The sequence below is a fragment of the Nerophis lumbriciformis genome, linkage group LG32 (genome assembly GCF_033978685.3).
Source record: "Nerophis lumbriciformis linkage group LG32, RoL_Nlum_v2.1, whole genome shotgun sequence".
Taxonomy (NCBI): domain Eukaryota; kingdom Metazoa; phylum Chordata; class Actinopteri; order Syngnathiformes; family Syngnathidae; genus Nerophis; species Nerophis lumbriciformis.
Genome location: NC_084579.2, coordinates 19,040,533 through 19,059,958, shown reverse-complemented (window position 1 = coordinate 19,059,958; position 19,426 = coordinate 19,040,533). Strand labels below are relative to the sequence as shown.

Below are 19,426 nucleotides of genomic sequence, written 5' to 3'. Positions count from 1 at the left end.
ATCGGCCCATAATATCGTCAGTCCGATATAATCGGACATCTCTAGTCTTAAGTCATTCTCCACGAAATAGAAAGTAGTTAGCTAACAAACAAAACATTGAAGTACAGCAACGCACTTTACGATTTTTTTCACTTTTGTTTGAGGAATTATTGCTTACCTTGTTCCAGAATGAAAATGGAAGAATCCTGTCAGTCCCTCGTTAGCGTCTTGTGTCATTCTCCATGAACCAAGAAGTAGCTTGTTACTGCTAAACAAAAAAAGGTGTAGTACATACGTTGCGATGTTTTTCACTTTGGTGCCAGGATTCTTTCTTCTCTGTAACAGTTGCGAGTCATACCCCTTACCAATATTGAAATGGTCGTATCCGTCAATCCATTGCTGACTTCTTAAAGTACGAGAAGAGTGGAAAAAGAAGTTGCCTCTATATTGAAGATATTATCATATATATCTGATTTATGACACCACAAGACTTCCAAAGTTTGCGGATTTGTGTCTTGGCTGAATGAGCAGGTATCGGACACTTTGGTCTCCTTGGACGTATCCTCGCTCATCCATGCGGACTGGACACTCGCCGAGAGTTAGTGGGCGGCCGAGGGTGGAGACGGCTCTCTTGGTTGCTTTGTTGGGTCTGCTCCTGTCTCTGGCCATGCTCCCCCTACTGAAGACGTTGGCGTGGAACACCACAGAGGCCACCACAGTGTATATGTTTTTGTTTGTTTTGTTGTTTTACTTTTGTGGCTGTGTGTAGAAATGGCTGGTTGCATCAGCTCTGCTCTTTTAATGTCTCTAATGGCCTTGGTGTTCTTTGGTGTTTCCCTCTTACACACATGTTTATGTGCTATGGCTATGAGTTTTTTCCCCCTTGGCCTCAGTTTGGACACCCTCTCCAGGGGCCCAGGCTTAGACTGAATTTTTGAATGAAAGAAACTGCTGTTCTAAATGTGCCCACTAGATGTCGCAATAGCAATTCTATGTATCTATGTAGATGATGCTACATATGTACAAAATAAACCATATGATTTTAGTCGAGGAAAATGATCAAACTAAATAAATAACATCCTGTAGTTAGATTTTTATATTATTTTTTTTATCTTGCTAGATTGACTGATGAACATTATCACATAATTTATTCAGAAAGTATAAATGACAACAAATAAAGGTAAGTGTTAAAAAACAACAATACGATTTGTACATTTTCAGAATGTGCTTGTTCTATTTTTAAACAAAGAAAACAATCTGAAGTTGTCTTTATTTTTAAGTTATCGTGCCGTGATTTTACCAGTCCGGCCCACTTGGGAGTAGATTTTTCTCCATGTGGCCCCCGATCTAAAATGAGTTTGACACCCCCGTCTTAAGTCATTCTTCATGATCCAGGAAGTAGTCTACTTATCAATAAATAAACAAACAAATCTGAAGTGTTGTAAAACACATTACAATTTTTTTCCCTTATTTGACATTTGCCAGTCGTTCCCCCTACCCTAGAATTCAAATTGAATAATCCCATCCGTTCATTGCTAACTTCTTAAGTCCATTGATAGCGTCTTAAAACATTCTACATGAACCTGGAAGTAACATGCATTACTTGTGCCTAAATGAGGTGTCAAACATACCTCACATGTGTCCAGATGTGTTAGAATTATGTGATTTGGCTAACTTTGCTCAATAAAAAGCAAATATTCATCGTCATTATTTCATTAGCAGCAGGCGTTGCAGAGGTGATTAGCAGATTGATAAGATAAACCGCGACAATTCTATTTTGCATCCTCTTCTACTGATGTTTTCCTTGAAATTGTTGAGAAATGCTGACAGAGCATTGGGAAACACAGGCTATATGGTGTCTATGAAGTCTCTTAATGGCTTTCTTTTTTGCTTATAATGTTAACCATATCAGTTTTGAAGTAATCATAATAATGATTATGGGAAAAGGGTGGAGGGCCATCTCCGGGTTGGGGAAGAGATCTTAGTTCCAACCAATGTTCCCTCTAATTTTTCATGTGTGTGAGCAAACGCAAAAACTCCCTGAGTATTCAGTGGAGCCCAAGTGGGCAACATCAGACGTGCACACTGTGGCTACACCAGCAGCACACCTGTCCCAAACCTGACTAAATAACAAGTACAATCTCTATCCATCCATCAATTTTCTACCGCTTGTCCCTTTCGGGGTCGCGGGGGGTGCTGGAGCCTATCTCAACTGCATTCAGGCGGAAGGCCGTGTACACCCTGGACAAGTCCCCACCTCATCGCAGGGCCAACACAGATAAACAGACAACATTCTCTTATTATTATAATCAAATGACAGCAGTCATTTCCATGAGGTTATTTTCTAATATAAGTGTTTAGGCCCACTTACAATGACAATAACAAAAAATATTGTTTTTTTTCATGAATTGTGTACTTGTATTGTTTGTCTGGGTGGAGGTCCTGCTTTGGAAATCATTTGTACCCCTATCAGACATTGCATTTAGTTCCCATTAAAACATTCACATGTTGCACAATGAGATGTAAGCAGGGGATCATGTGTACATTCCTGCAACTTCCTGTTTGTAAAAAATATATTTTTATTAGTATTTATTTCAAATACTAACAGCATTTCATGATTAATATTTATAAATTAAGATTCCTAATAAATGATAATAGAATAAGCACACATTTGATTGGTAAATCATAGTGTAACGACCTGCAATGACACTTTATGTGTGGTGTTAGAGTTGTCCGACTTTTTGTGTGGCTGTAAACGCATCACTGGCTAAGTGCCATATGTGCATGTGTTGGCGCAAGTGAGAAAGAGCGAGCGGCTGCTGTTGATTTAACAAAGTTGCTTTTGGTCTGGTTTGTACTGCAGAAAATGACCAGTTTTGCTAGATATATATTTTTTTACTAATGTTTTGGTGATGTGTTTATGGCTGACAAAGAGTTTTGCTCAGTAAAGTGATGGATGGAATTCATGTCCTCAAAGCGTCTCGACAGAAGTTACAATATTTGAACAATGATGACGAAAACTGTTTTCTCTGTCGTGTCTGTGTGTCGAAAATTGTTATGGGCTTATTTTTTTATTTGATTTTGTGCATGGCATAGATTTGCCGTGCGCAGAGGACGCTTGAGCAGTACGCAATTGCACAGGCGCGCACCTTAGAGGGAACGTTGGTTTCAACGATTGTCACACACACACTAGGTGTGGTGAAATTTGTCCTCTGCATTTGACCCATCCTCAAAGCGTCTCGACAGAAGTTACAATATTTGAACAATGATGACGAAAACTGTTTTCTCTGTCGTGTCTGTGTGTCGAAAATTGTTATGCGCTTATTTTTTTATTTGATTTTGTGCATGGCATAGATTTGCCGTGCGCAGAGGACGCTTGAGCAGTACGCAATTGCACAGGCGCGCACCTTAGAGGGAACGTTGGTTTCAACGATTGTCACACACACACTAGGTGTGGTGAAATTTGTCCTCTGCATTTGACCCATCCCCATGTTCACCCCCTGGGAGGTTAGGGGAGCAGTGAGTTCCACGCTCGGGAATCATTTGGTGATTTAGCCCCCAATTCCAACCATTGATGCTGAGTGCCAAGCAGGGAGGCAATGGGTCCCATTTCTACAGTCTTTGGTATGACTCGGCCGGGGTTTGAACTTGCCCCAGGTGGAGGAGTTAAAGTACCTTAGAGACTTGCTCACGAGTGAGGGAAGAGTGGATCGTGAGCTCGACAGGCGGATCGGTGCAGCGTCTTCAGTAATGCGGACGCTGTATCGATCCGTTGTGGTGAAGAAAGAGCTGAGCCGGAAGGCAAAGCTCTCAATTTACCGGTCAATCTACGTTCCCATCCTCACCTATGGTCATGACCTTTGGGTTATGACCGAAAGGACAAGATCACGGGTACAAGCGGACAAAAGGAGTTTCCGCCGCCGGGTGGCGGAAACTCCCTTAGAGATAGTGTTAGAAGCTCTGTCATCTGGGAGGAGCTCAAAGTAAAGCCGCTGCTCCTCCACATCGAGAGGAGCCAGATGAGGTGGTTCGGGCATCTGGTCAGGATGCCACCCGAACGCCTCCCTAGGGAGGTGTTTAGGGCACGTCCGACCGGTAGGAGGCCACGGGGAAGACTATGTCTCCCGGCTGCCTGGGAATGCCTCGGGATCCGAAGTGGCTGGGGAGAGGGAAGTGTGGGCTTCTCTACTTAGGTTGCTGCCCCTGTGATCCCACCTCGGATAAGCGGAGGAAAATGGATGGATGGATGGATAATAACAATTTTACATGCCTTTATCCACAATGTCTATGCAGGGAAATGGGCTCCATTTCTGTAGATGACGAGATGGTGCAGCACAACGAGTCTGGCGATGGAAAGGGGAAGTTCCAATTCATCTACAGACTACTCAAAAATAATAATTCTGGTCATCTGGACGCTATGAGAGGAACATGGTGTGGGGCTCAATATGCTAATTGAAACGTGTGTTGGAATTATGAGCTGTTGAATTTCTGATAGCTTGAAGTTGGTTTGTTTGTAGTGTGTGTGAAATCAGTCAGGTGTGTCCGTCCACAAAGTAGCACCTTGTCCACGTCTCCATGTGGCCCTCCAGCTGACCTCTTTAAAGTGTGTGTTTACACAGACTATACTGGGAACAGGGCTTTGAGCGGCGTGCCAGCAGTCCTTTGATCGGCGAGGCGGCACGCCACCGGGGCCCTGTTAAAAAAGTCGTCCGGATATTTTTGATGACGGCAGCGCTCTGGGCTTCAAAAGCCTTCCGCGGTTAACTCGCTTTGCAGACTTGTCGCAAAGGGAGAGAGAGCGATGTTGCCTAGCAACAAGGTCGTGTCTGTCGCAGCGTGTCGCTTGGCGGGAGCGCGGCAACAAAGACATCAGGTGCGACTTCCCGCCGCTCGTCTGCGGACACTTCCAGCGACCTCCGTGATTGTGTGCCAGCGAGCAGGACGCTCACTGGGCCGCTTGCCCGTTTCTAATTATAGTGTGTGTGTGTGTGTGTGTGTGTGTGTGTGTGTGTGTGTGATGCAGCTGAGAGCCACAAAAAAAAGACACACTTGAAGCTAACTGCTCATGAACACAAAGTCAAACTAAAGTAATCTCTGACCCGTTCTTCCCAGTTCCTCATTCTTTGCGTTTTTCACCTCTCATCCCTCAACGCCAGATTCCATCTGTTAGCGTTGGCAGCCAGCGTGTTACTGCTGGCAGCCACTGCCAGAAAATAGTCCGCCACATGTCCGCGCGAGCGACAAAGACGTCATGTGTCCGCGCCCTCCAATGACGACTTGTTTCTGCAGCACGGATGATGCAACAGAAATTAGGGTTTTGGATTTAGTTTTTTTGGTGGATCGTCGCGTCCTGCCAATCAACCGGCGGCCTGTGGGTTGAGGTCCCCACTTTGTAGGTACTGACATTCTTGAAACACATTTGGAAGAAGAGCAGAGGGTTTAACCAATTGCATTGAATAACTCCACACAGTATGTGGGAATGGAGGAGCGAGTGTTTGGCTTCACTAAAAGTTGATTTACTGACTCAGGAGTTCCAGCTCCCTGTAGTCCCAATAGGACCACTGAGACAGTTCATTCAGGAAGCGCAAAGGTCATGATGTCATTTCCTACACTGCTCAGTCCAGGAAGTGGCGACACGACGACACAGCTCTACAGTTTCCGCTCTGTGCGGAGATCAGCTTCTAAATGATCAAAAATGTTATGAATTTGTGAGTGTGAGTTCATGTTCTACCACACATGGAAGGTTCCATACACAAATCCTGCAACATGGACTAACAATGCATTTCACACAGAGGTCTGTGAAGCCTGACATTCCTCAGACTATGTACACTCTTGCAGAGCGAGTCGTAATGCTATAATCACATAACTCGATGCATCATTTTTTTTTTTTTTTTTAAACATGTTGGATAGCAACAATTACTCCCAAGCAGTTTTCAAGTTTTGGAATTATGACATGTCTTTATAGACTGCCACTTTTGTTACAGCTATGATACTCTGCACTGCATGACAGGGGATGCAAAACAATAACAGTGCAATCATTTTTCATAACATTGGTCACTACTGCCTAGTTTCTCTTGTTATATTCTTATTTTACTGTTATATTTTTATTCTCATTGTTGCTTTTTATTTTTATTCTATAGTAATATGTTTCTATTTTGTTTCCATTTATACCCTCATTATTTACTTTTTAAATTCGATCTCAATTCTGTACACTGCTGCTGGAATTTTAATTTTCCTGAGGGAACTCTCCTGAAGGAATCAATAAAGTACTATCCATCTATCTATGTATCTATGTCATTGCTGTTCATACAGATCAATTGCACAGGAATGAGACAGATTATTTAATTATATTATATAACAAAATAATGTATGAAGTAGATAAATGCTTTAAAATGTAATATCGGAAATTATCGGTATCATTTTTTTTATTATCAGTATCGTTTTTTTTTTTTAATTAAATCAACATAAAAAACACAAGAAACACTTACAATTAGTGCACCACCCCAAAAAAACTCCCTCCCCCATTTACACTCATTCATACAAAAGGGTTGTTTCTTTCTGTTATTAATATTCTGGTTCCTACATTATATATCAATATATGTCAATACAGTCTGCAAGGGATACAGTCCGTAAGCACACATGATTGTGCGTGCTGCTGGTCCACTAATAGTACTAACCTTAAACAGTTAATTTTACTCATTTTCATTAATTACTAGTTTCTATGTAACTGTTTTTATATTGTTTTACTTTCTTTTTTATTCAAGAAATTTTTTCTAATTTATTTATCTTATTTTATTTTATTAATTTTAAAAAAAAGGACCTTATCTTCACCAGACCTGGTTGTCTAAATTGGGCACAATAATGTGTTAATTCCACGACTGTATATATCAGTATCGGTTGATATCGGTATCGGTAATTAAAGAGTTGGACTAGATCGGAATATCGGATATCGGCAAAAAGCACATCCCTACTATGAAGCATATAAAATAGTGTTACAAAATTAAGCTATATATATATATATATATATAAATATTAAAAAAATTATGTTATGTAATAAAATAATGTATGAAAATGTATAAAATAATGCAAAAATAATTTAATAAAAAAATTAAATACAAAATAATTTTAATGATAATTTAAAAAATGAATAAGTTATTTTAATGATGAAGTTAAAGTTCCACTGATAGTCTCACACACACACACACACACACACACACACACACACACACACACACACACACACACACACACACTAGGTGTGGTAAAATTACCCTCTGCTTGACCCATCCCCTTGTTTCAGCCCCTGGGAGGTGAGGGGAGCAGTGAGTAGCAGGTGGCTGCGCTCGGGAATCATTTTGGTGATAAAATACTTAAAATCTAAATAAATATAATTTAAATATTTACAATAAAATATAAATCCTTAAAACAATATTTTAAGGAAACAATCACAAATATTAAAAAAAAAAAAATCCAAAATGATTTTTTAATTAATACAATTCTAGAAGGAAAACAATTTTATAAATATAGTTATAAATATTATTATTTTTTATAAATATATTTGAGAAATGCATAACAGCAATTAAATGCAAATTGTCCGAGATGCACTCTGTTTTGCTGTCTTTGGGTGGTGGTTGTGGTGTTGGTATTGGAGGTGTAGAAAATACTAGCGTGGCGTCGCTGTTGCCGAAATAAAAAGGTCAAAAGTTCGAGCTGAAATGGCTCGGTAACCTACAGTTATTGATTTCACCCTGAGAAGAGTGTTTCAGCAAGGAAAAGAAAAACATCTGGGGATGGTTCTTCCGCTTTTTAACTCCACTTTCTTTTCACACAACACATGGCCTCCGTGAACCTGACACAACCAAGCAGAATTGTTTATGTTGTTCACTCACGTTGTGTGGACCCATGGACTCTAATGGACAAAAGTGTCTGGTAACGCAAGGCCTCACAAGCTTGACTGGAGGACTTTTTACCCAATTAAAACACCAATTAGGTTGATTGCTGTAAAAGGACTCCCAGAATGCATTGCAGCAAGGAAAAAATGTATCCTCATGCATCAAATTCTGCACGGAGGTGAATCTTGTGAAAGTTACAGTCGATAGACCTTTGACCCCAAGATGCCTCAAGCATGGTCAAAATCAATAACCTTCTTGTTGCGGCATGGCGAAATAAACCTGGAGATCATCTGAAGACCTGCCCATAGCACACTCACTAACCTTTGACCCCAACTACCTTGAACATGTTGTATCCCTTAAAATCAATAGGGTCACAGATAAGATGGAGCCTATCCCTAGCTGACTCCGGGCCACCCTGGACTGTTGGCAGTCAATAACAGGTTACATTTTGACCGACAGCCACTGGAGCCTACCCCAGTTCACTTTAGGGGCAAGTCTGACAACACCCAGGACTGATCAGGAGCCTACGTCCCTTATTTTCCCATCCAAATATTGAGTTATACTTATCCTATTAGAGCTGGAGTCTATCCCAAGTAACTTGTGCTAAAGGAGGTTTAAACCGTGGACTATAGACAAACAGCCATGTATCCATTTTCTATACCTCTTATCTGGTTCATGGTCACAAAAAGCTGGAGCCTACCCTAGCGGACTTCGGTGGAACACCCTAGAACGACATTTGTCAGTCAATCAAATCACAGATCACATGGTAATTTGCCAGGATTCCATTTTCTTTACCGCTTACCCCGTTCAGGATGGCAGGTGAGTTGGAGCCTATCCCTACAGCCGAATCCGGGCCACCTTAGACTGTTGGCAGTCAATAACAGGTTACATTTTGACCGACAGCCACTGGAGCCTACCCCAGCTAACTTTAGGGGCAAGTCTGACAACACCCAGGACCGATCCGGAGTCAACGTCCCTTATTTTCCCATCCAAACCTTGAGTTATACTTATCCTGTTAGAGCTGGAGTCTATCCCAGGTAACTTGTGCTAAAGGAGGTTTACACCGTGGACTATAGACATACAGCCATGTATCCATTTTGTATACCTCTCATCTGGTTCATGGTCATAAAAAGCTGGAGCCTACCCTAGCTGACTTCGGTGGAACACCCTAGAACGACATTTGTCAGTCAATCAAATCACAGATCACATGGTAATTTGCCAGGAATCCATTTTCTATACCGCTTACCCCGTTCAGGGTAGCAGGGAAGTTGGAGCCTATCCCTACAGCCAAATCCAGGTGAACCTGGACCGACAGCATTCCATACCAGGATACATTAAGACAAACAACCACTGGAGCCTACACCAGCTAACTTTAGGGGAAAGTCTGGCGACACAAAGGACTAATAGGCATGTGATGTCCCTTATTTCCACATACAAATCTTGACAAGTACTTTTATCCTGTTGAGTTGGAGCCTATCCCAGGTTATACTAAAGGAGGAGTACACCCGTCCCCAACTATAGACAAACAGCAATGTAATCCATTTTATTTACCTCTTATCTGGTTCATGGTCATAGAAAGCTGGAGCCTAGCTGACTTTGGTGAAACATCCTGACAGTCGTCAATCAAAAGACAGGTCAAATGACCAGAAATCCCTTTTCTCTAACTCTTAACACAACAAGCTGGAGCCTATCCCTAGCCGACCCCAGGCAAAGCTGGACTGTTGGCAGTCAATAAGAGGGCCCATTAAGACAAACAACCACTGGAGCCTGGGAAAGTCTGACAACACCAAGGACTGATCAGCAGTTAATGTATCTTATTTTCACATCCAAAACTTGTCAAGTACGTTTATCCTGTTGAGCTGGAGCCTATCCTAGGTTATGCTAAAGGAGGATTAAAGGATTAAACCTGCTAAAGTTAAAGTACCACTGATAGTCACACACACTAGGTGTGGTGAAATTACCCTCTGCATTTGAACCATCCCCTTGTTCCACCCCCTGGGAGGAGGGGGGGAGCAGTGAGCAGCAGCGGTGGCCGCGCTCGGGAATCATTTTGGTGATTTTTAACCCCCAATTCCAACCCTGAGGTAATGGGTCCCATTTTAATAGTCTTTGGTATGACTCGGCCGGGGTTTGAACTCACGACCTACCGATCTCAGGGCGGACACTGAGCAGTGCTGGAGCCTATCCCGGGGAACTTATGAGAATGTAGAATGTGCACCCTAGACTATAGACAAAAGCACTGTACAGACAAACATGCATTCATCTATTTTCTATATCATTTATCATTCACATGAAAGTTAAGTTAAATTACCACTGATAGTCGCACACACACAAATCCTGGGAGGTGAGGGGAGCAGTGCTCGGGAATCATTTTGGTGATTTAACCCCTAATTCCAACCCTTGATGCTGAGTACCAAGCAGGGAGGTAATGGGTACCATTTTTATAGTCTTTGGTATGACTCGGCCGGGGTTTGAACTCACGATTAGTTACCATCATTCTCTTTATGTATTGAGTCTGTTAACAAAGTTATATTAGCTTTGTGTGTTGACGTCTTCAGCGTCTAAGGAGAGGCGGTGGCGCCCCAAGTGGGGCTGCCAGCGGACTGGGAGCCCCGTAGGGCACACGTGGAAGTACATCTCAGAAGTATTGTATGCTTAATGTGCGACGATATAACGGCTGGCATGCAAATGAGGTTGGCATTGTTAGCGTAACGACCTACTGCGGTGCCGTGATTGTCACGCACTTTATTCACTAATGACCCAGAGAACAATGTGTGCGTCTTTCTATTGTTGCACAGCGCGGCGTAAAAACAAAACACAACACACTTTCCTTCCATCGGATCTTTTTTCCCCCTCTTCTTTTTATTTTCCACTTGCTCACAGAAAGTCTAGTAGTCTGGAGCCTCCAACAGTTTTGTTTAATATTCATGACAATATGCAAAAAAATGGCGCCGCGTCCCATTCATACGTCATGTGACCCCCGAGAAAAGGGGTCTAAGGGCAGGCAGGGTGGAGGGACTGGGGGGCTTCCATTAGAGGGGCAGACAAGGATGACGATGAGGGGGCTGGTGGGCATCTCCATCCCTTCCTGCCCCCAATCTGGTACATGGTTTTTGCATAACAAAAAGTGACCCCGGTATGCGTATTATTGTCATTGACTAAAACACAGTAATACCACACTTACCCGCAAGCTAGGTATCACAACTGTTTCAGAAGTCTCGAAAACATGTATAACATATATGAGCTTAACTTAAATACCAAGCTAGAAATCAAAGTAAAATACAACCTCATCTCCCTTGTGTTTCTACCACACAATATTAGAATTCTTGATGCAAGACAAAGAGAAAATAACACTTTAAAACAAAAATGTAGTGTGAGCACACGCAAGGAGTGGAAGGCTACTTGACAAGTTAGCAACATGCGAGGCTAAGCTAATGCTAATGAGCGACGCTAAGGCCTACATGCTGGATACATAGTTTGGCTTCTCTGTTCAATTACTTGTAAGGCACTTAAAACAGTGTTAAAAAAAGTTAGTTTGTTAGCTTAAATGAGCACAGACGTCTTAGTAGCGTTACACTCCTACGCGTGTGAAGCCGTGTCCCAACTCAGAGGCTGCATTTTTAAAGCGACGCTAAAAAGCAACAATTCAAAGATTCCTTCAAATGTAGCCTTCTTTTCATGTTTTTTTTGTAGGACATATTGCTACTATCCTTCGCCGTCCTTGTCCTGATGATGAAAACAAATATTTAAATACAGCAGCACACAATAAAACGTGTTACACTTGTGCCTAGAGCAGTGGTTCTTAACCTTGTTGGAGGTACCGAAACCCACCAGTTTCATATGCGCATTCACCGAACCCTTCTTTAGTGAAAAATAAAATGTTCTTTTTTTTTTTTCTAATTCAAGAAAAAGTTATGTTTTTTTTACTGGTGCACAAAATGAACCGTGCATGAACATCACCTTGTTCAAAGAACAAAACCAACACAGTGCATGAACTCACAACAAATTACACACCTTAAACACATTACCATGAATTGATTAACGTGGACCCCGACATAAACAAGTTGAAAAACTTATTGGGGTGTTACCATTTAGTGGTCAATTATACGGAATATGTACTGTACTGTGTAAACTGTACTGTTTCATATAATGTATTCTCTTCCTTTGCAATCTGCTAGTAAAAGTTTCAATCAATCAATCAAAAAACCTACAAATCAGATGGAAAATTAGAGGGAACATTGTTTGGGGGTATCCATAATACGCCGATAGGGAGAAGTTTTTATTTACACGATAATTTGGATGTGTCTATACCTCCGTGGCGGAGGCTCTGCCGAACCCCTGAGGCCGACTCACCGAACCCCTAGGGTTCGATCGAACCCAGGTTAAGAACCACTGACCTATAGTCACGAAAAGTAAACATTATTCTTTTAACATGACAACTTTTTTTCACTTTAACTTGCCTTACATTGCGACGTCATTCCTATAGCATTAAAATGACAATCGCATAATATTACAAATTCACTGCAAGATTAAGACTTTTTCTTCGTAAATTACCTTTTTATCTATGTCTTCACGTAACATTACAGAGTTCTTTCTGTAACATTACAACCTTAGGCACAGAAATCTACGCTTTTTTCCCTCGTGTTATTGACTCATAACATTCCGAGACTTTTTTCTCCCTCTAAGGCTATGTCTACACTAAGTCGTTTAACCCCTTAAACGAATAATTATTTAGCCTAAGACCCGTTTCAACCACACCAAACCATCGTTTAAGGTTCCCCTCCTCGGACAATTTTTTGAACGGATAAGTGCGCCGTGTATTTCTTGAATCTCCGGCCCTTAACTTTGTACGGACTCATTGATCGTTCACAAACTGAGTTTGGAGAGGAAGTAACGCCCTAAAGACCATGACCCACACAGGAAGTGATGTCAGAAAGAACGCGCCACAGCCAGCTTCATAATGAAGCGGTTTCATAACTCAGAGCTAACCACTGGAAATATGAAGGAGAGTCATCCAGACGTGCCCGTTTTTCTCCTTCCGTCTGTACAGACGCTTGTGGAAATCACACATGAATACCTTAAGAGAAAAAACGCGCGATTGCAGCTATTTGGGATACAACACTTCTCAGACGGCAAGAGAACTTTTGAATGTCCAGGTCAGCTGTGATTCTACTTAGCGAAAAACTTTGTCCATTTGTCGAAGGAGAGACAACGAAAATGCGGGCTCCCGTGGATGTGATAAAAAAGGTAGCGCGTGCTTTATATAACTTGGCCGTCGAGGGAAAACTATGGAAAACATCAAATGCATTTGGACTGGCAAAGCAGACTGTATCAGTTATTGTGATATAAAATGTTCTTAATCACATTGTTTACTTTCACGTATCCAATAAAGATTAATTTATGATGTCTCAGGTGTGATTCACTACAATAGGGCCCCACAGCACACTGGATTCCAAGTAATTGAAATACCACAACACTGGATATTGTTCAGATAAGTTAAATTGAAGAACTTGCACACAAAGCAACACTGGAGGTGACTATGACGTGCGCATTTTCCGCGCATGCGTACTAGGTCGCGTTGCGCCGGCGGACGGAGCGGTGATGGGGTCTTAAACGGTGGCATTGTTGTGTGTGGACACGGATAAGGTAAGTTGTGTTTTACCCTGGATAACCTTATCAGGCTTAGTGTAAACGGGGTCTAATTCTTGTTCTTTTTGTTCTTATAATATCCAGATAGCTGTAACAGTTCAACTTTTTTCTCCCTTTATTCTTGTTGTCGAAATATCACAATTTCAAACAGTTTCAAAAAGTTCTTAAGAATGCGACGGCAAAATAAAATATGTACAGATAATAAAACATATCTAATTTGAAATTTCCTTCAAATGCAGCCTTCTTTTGACGCTTTTTACTGGATGCATCGCTACTATCAAACGGCCTCCTTAAATCCCAAGATAAGGAAAAACATGTTTAAAATATGGCAGCACAAACTTCTGTGAAAATATGCGAAATGAGTAACATGTAGCCACTGAATTGGGACACCGTTTGTGTGTGATTGTTCATGAAAGCAAGCTAATTAATGATTAAAATGCACGGGATAATGTTTTTTACCCCGTCACATCTTGTTTGCGGACTCCCGGCACTTCAATGATATTTAAATACTTGCAAATATACTCAACACAGATCACAGAGAGCCAATTCACAGATGCTGTGTGACCAATCACAGTGCACATTAGTTAGCTCTGTGTGTACATATAGATATAAAGAGATAGATATTTTTGGCTAGGTCGTCTTCCAATACACAGGTTAATAAATGACATTTTTTTCCTGAAACACCAAAAAAATGATCAACTAGTGTCAATATTGAACGCACACCAAATATTCACGGCAAAAGGGCAGGTAAATGTCAACTACCTTTGATTTGCCTCCCCCCATTTTTTCCTATTTTCTTTTAGCTTACGAACAATTTCCTTTTACTGATTTTTTTTTGTCTGTTTAAAGCAAACTGCCTCACAACAGTGCAAACAACTCAAACGTGCAATATGGCCTAGCGCTAATAATAATAGATCTCATACATACATGTTGAAAATCATAAAATCAAGGCTTGACAATGTAATGTAAATTATATCAGGGCAACGCTGAAATCAAATTGTCATAGTTGAGAATAGTCTGAATTACGAGAATAAGGTCACAGTAAATATTTAATACGGGAGTAGCCTCTAATGCGATCATTATTGTTGGAAATTGAATTACTATTTTAATTATCGTAACATTGCTACAGCACTTTGTTCTCATGATATCATTTTTTCTTTTTTGTTTGTTGCAATATTTGAACTTAATTAGCTTATCTGTACAACTTCATTTCCATATCATTTGAGCTTGTACTTGCTGTAACACAAATATGCGACTTTTCCTTGAAATATTACAACTGTATCATGCAATTACAATTGTATATCCTAAAATGATGACTTTTCCTAAAACATTCAGGCATTACAGGCATAATGTTACAACGTTAGCATTACGCCATTTTTCTCTGAAACGTTTGTAATTAAAGTCATTGTAAGATTCCGACTTTTTTTTACTAATCTCTCATTTTTACTCAGCTAACGTTACAACTTCATTCTTGCAAACTTCTGACTATTTTTCTTTAATATAACCACTTTAATTGCACAAAATCTTACGACATTCCGAAAAAATTCTGACGTCACGTTTCCTTCTAACGTCACAACTTGACTTTCAGAATATTACAATTATTACAGAATGTTAAAGACTTTTTTTCCCTCTGAAACCTTGTGACTTTATTTCCATAGCGACTTATTTCTGGAAAAATATTACTTTTCCGCTTAAATCTACAACTTAATTGTACAACATTACAACTTTATTGTAAAACGTTTTGTCTTAAATGACATTATTCACATAACATTACATTGTTATTAAAACTTCATTTGCACAACTTTGCGACTTTTCCTCCCTTGTAACAATACAGTGTTGTTGTTATGAAATGATTAAACTTCGTCGCAAATTATAGCCACCTTCACATAACGATACGACTTTATTGTTATTTTACAACTTCGTTAGTGCAACACTTTTCCTCGTAATATTTACAGCTTTATTATCCTAAAATCAAGACTTTCGTGTAAATCACGTCTTTATTCACATAACATTGCTTTCTTCTCATATTAAACTTTTTTGTTGTATTAGGACTTCATTTGCGTGACAACTTTTGCCCTTAATATTCACAGCTTTATCATAACATATATTTAGACTATGAGTCGCACTTAAAATCCTTAAAATTTCTCAAAAATCGACAGTGCGCCTTATAGCCCGGTGTGCCTAATGTACGGAATGACTCTGGTTGTGCTTACCGACCTCGAAGCAATTTTATTTGGTACATGGTGTAATGATAAGTGTGACCAGCAGATGGTAGTAACACATAAGAGATACATGTAGACTGCAATATGACGCCAGTAGACAACACCAACACTTTAAATGTTCCATGGAGAATATAGAACATTACACACAGCGCTTAAAAATCTGTCAACATGTTTTAGTACGACTTTGGTAAGCTATGAAGTTGCACCGCTTGATGGTTTGTTGGTGCATTATTAATGCTACCATAGTCAGACACACAAGTATTATTATGGTGTGTGTATAATGACCGCACAATGGCACACATTAGCAGACATTTTATCTGGCGTTTTGTTTTGCAATATTAAGCAAAACCAACTTTTCTAATCTTCTGGTACCTGCTGATCTGTATTTGGGATCTGCATATGCCCCGAAAATTTGCGCGTGTCCACCGTTGTAGTCCGTAAGCTTCTTTTTCTATATCTTCTTGTTATAGGGCATTCATCCTCCATTACCAATATAAAGTAGTGTAAAGTTCTAACTTATATCTGTCAGTAGACTCTCTATGGAAGCGCTAAAAACTACCGGTGTAGTGAGTTTACATTATTCACCCACAGAACTTTAGTTATTAGAGACTTCCGGTCGGACGGTTTTTAACGGGACACGTTTCCGGCGTTCTTGTTGCACTAGTGAGCCACGGATGAGGAGATGCTGCTCCGTTATTGATTTAAGTAAAGTCTGAATGTCATTAAAACAGTTAGCTCCATCTCTTGATTATTTTTCGACTCCCGTCCTTGCACGCTACAACAAAGATGACGGGGAGAAGACGCTGTCGAAGGTGAGCCCCGTAAATAAGACCGACCACAAAACGGCGCATCCTGAAGCGACTGTCAGAAAGCGACTTGAAGATGGTCTGTAAAACATAATCTATGCAACATTTTGACCAAAGAACCACCATTACATGTTATGTATACCACAAGGAGGTGTTTTAAATTTAGAAAAAAATCATAATATGACCACCGCCTAATGATCTGGTGCGCCTTTTGTATGAAAGTAGACCTGACTACACCCGCTCATTTTCAATGCGCCCTATGGTAATACGGTAAATGACATCTTAATTCACATGACTGTATTCTCAATATTGCCTTGTTATATTACGACTTAATTTGCCTAACATTTCCACTTTTTCATGTAATATGTAAAGTCTAAAATTATGACTTTTTCGTAAATTACATCTTTACTCACGTAACGTTACAACTTTGCTCTTGTAACACGACAACTTATTTCTCATTGTAGTACATTAGTCCATAGTAATACCAATCTTTTATCACACATTATTTGTGTAACATTACGCAGTGTTTCTGGTAATAGTACATTTGTACATAATATTACGACCCTTTTATCGCAGTATTACATTATTCGCTTAACATTACCATTTTCTGGTAATATTACAACTCTTTTCTCTTAATTGTACATTAGTCCACAATATTACAAATCTTTTATTGCAGTATTACATTATTCATGTAACATTATGCATTTTTTTTTCGTAATATGTTAGTCTACAATATTACACATTTTTATAGCAGTCTTACCTTATTTGTATAAAATTGTGACTTTTTCCCTAATAGTACATTAGTGCGTAATACCCTGAATACTTAACGGAGTATTAGATTATTAGCGCAACATTACGACTGCATTCTTTGTTTTCATAACACGACTACTTTCCTTGAAGAAAGACATACTTTATTCCTGTAATAGTACGTTAGACCATCCATCCATCCATCCATTTCCTACCGCTTGTCCCTTACAGGGTCGCGGGGGGTGCTGGAGCCTATCTCAGCTGCATTCGGGTGGAAGGCGCGGTACACCCTAGACAAGTCGCCACCTCATCGAAGGGCCAACACAGATAGACAGACAACATTCACACAATAGGGACTATTTAGTGTTGCCAATCAGCCTATCCCCAGGTGCATATTATTATAAATATTTTATCGCAGTATTACATTATGACTGTAATCTTTGTTCTCACGACACGACTACTTTTCTCAAAGATCACTTCATTCTCGTAAGATTACAATTCTTTCGAAAAATGACTTTGCCTATTAATTTTATTTATGGTATAATTTTCTTCCCGTAAGACTACGACATTATTCTCGTCACTCTATGACTTTCCCCCCCGGAATTTGACAATTTTTTCTTTTCAGCGTGGCCCCCATAGTCCTTGGTAAGAATGAAATAGTCAAATACAGTATATAAATACAAAAAAATAAAAGGGTGGTGTTACACTTGAGGGGAGATGCTCGGCTTGGGAGACAAAAACAAAAAGAATTAACAGCAGTGTGTGTTTTTTTAATTCTCTAATGCTGCCGACCCCCAATTTCCTCTTTTGCTATGGGGAGCAGAACGCCTGGATGTAGTGTGTGTGTGTGTGTCCCACAAGGGCTCAATCCGCCATCTGCCACCCTACTCTAGCCAGCCTGATCCTTATCCTGAGCCCAGCCTGGCCCAGCAGGCCCGCTGTCTCATCCGCACAAAAAGGCTTCCTGCTAAAGGAGGGGGGGAGACAAAGGCAGGGGGCGGAGCCGTGTGGGAGTCCCGCGGCGAGACCTCGTGACCCAGGTCCATGTGGAAGGGAGGGCAGACGGCCCAGACATACAGACAGCATCGCGTCTGCTCCCTGCCTCCCCCTATTTTTTTCTCTCTTTTATCAGCCACGAGGGCTGCAGGAGGCATGGAGGCGCGCAGAGTGGGGTCGGGGGGGCTGGGGTGGACAAATGAACACAATGAAGAGACCGACACGGACACCCTGACCCTCCTCCTCTATAAAATCTCTCTATTCCCAACAGACAGGCTGCTGCCATCTTCCCCCACCACCACCAGCCCTCGCTTTTATCCCAGCGCCCATGTGGGCTACACTGCCCCTAGTGGCCAAGCATCATCACTCTCAGCCTCCTATATCTTCACCGACTGGGATTGCACAGTTCAAATTCATAATTTTGGGTCTGTTTAGAAGCGTTAGGCCGTGGTGGTGAGCTTTTGGATGGTGCGGTCGTAGTACTGCGTGGTGAACGCCTCCAGGGGGCTCCAGCGGTGCGCGTGCAGCTCCACCACCTCCATGAGGAGAGAGCGGGTCAGCGGCGACTCGGCCGGGCACAGCATCTTGTCCCGCACAGCCGCCAGGAGCTCCGTCATCATTTCGGGGAGCTGCTCCTCCAGGAGGCGCCCTGCGCTCTGCAGCTGTTGGACGGAGGGAATGGGAGGAGGGAGGAGACGGCGGGAGGAGGAAGTGTGAGACATCGTCTGGCACCTTGTTACCGTGGATACTGTCAGAACAGCGGAGGTTCACACCGCCTCTGGCCTCGCTCTCTGTTCTAACCTCTCTGCTGTCTAGCCTCATGCGGTCAGAATCAGATTTCATCTATAATTCTGCTTCACCTGCGCTATTTTATTATTCATAACCCCCGCAAGGATGGCCAGGGTCGGAAAACAAACAAGCGGCGTGCTGTCGAACTGGCGTGTAAGATTACAGTTGTGCATTTAAATAAAACACAATTTAATAAATAGCGTGTTTACGGTACTGCACACAGTTGTTGGGATATCTTCAGCATGTGTCTTACCTCCATGGAGCAGCACAGCACGGCGTCCTCCTTGACGTCTTTGGACTGCAACAGCTACACGGGGAAAAAACAAGAACAGACGCTGCGTCAATT

General features: G+C 41.3%; 1 protein-coding gene across 1 annotated transcript in view; it reads right to left on the bottom strand.

Moving 5' to 3' along the window:
• Positions 1-10,712: 10,712 nt before the first annotated feature.
• Positions 10,713-19,426, bottom strand: part of ctif (CBP80/20-dependent translation initiation factor) — a 111,496-nt gene continuing 102,782 nt past the window's right edge. The window contains exons 12-13 of the mRNA XM_061927265.1: positions 19,334-19,387; positions 10,713-18,953 (exon numbers count right to left, since the gene is read on the bottom strand). Coding sequence (XP_061783249.1) covers positions 18,732-18,953; positions 19,334-19,387 — 276 coding nt within the window. The 3' untranslated portion in view covers positions 10,713-18,731. The remainder of the gene's footprint in view (positions 18,954-19,333; positions 19,388-19,426) is intronic.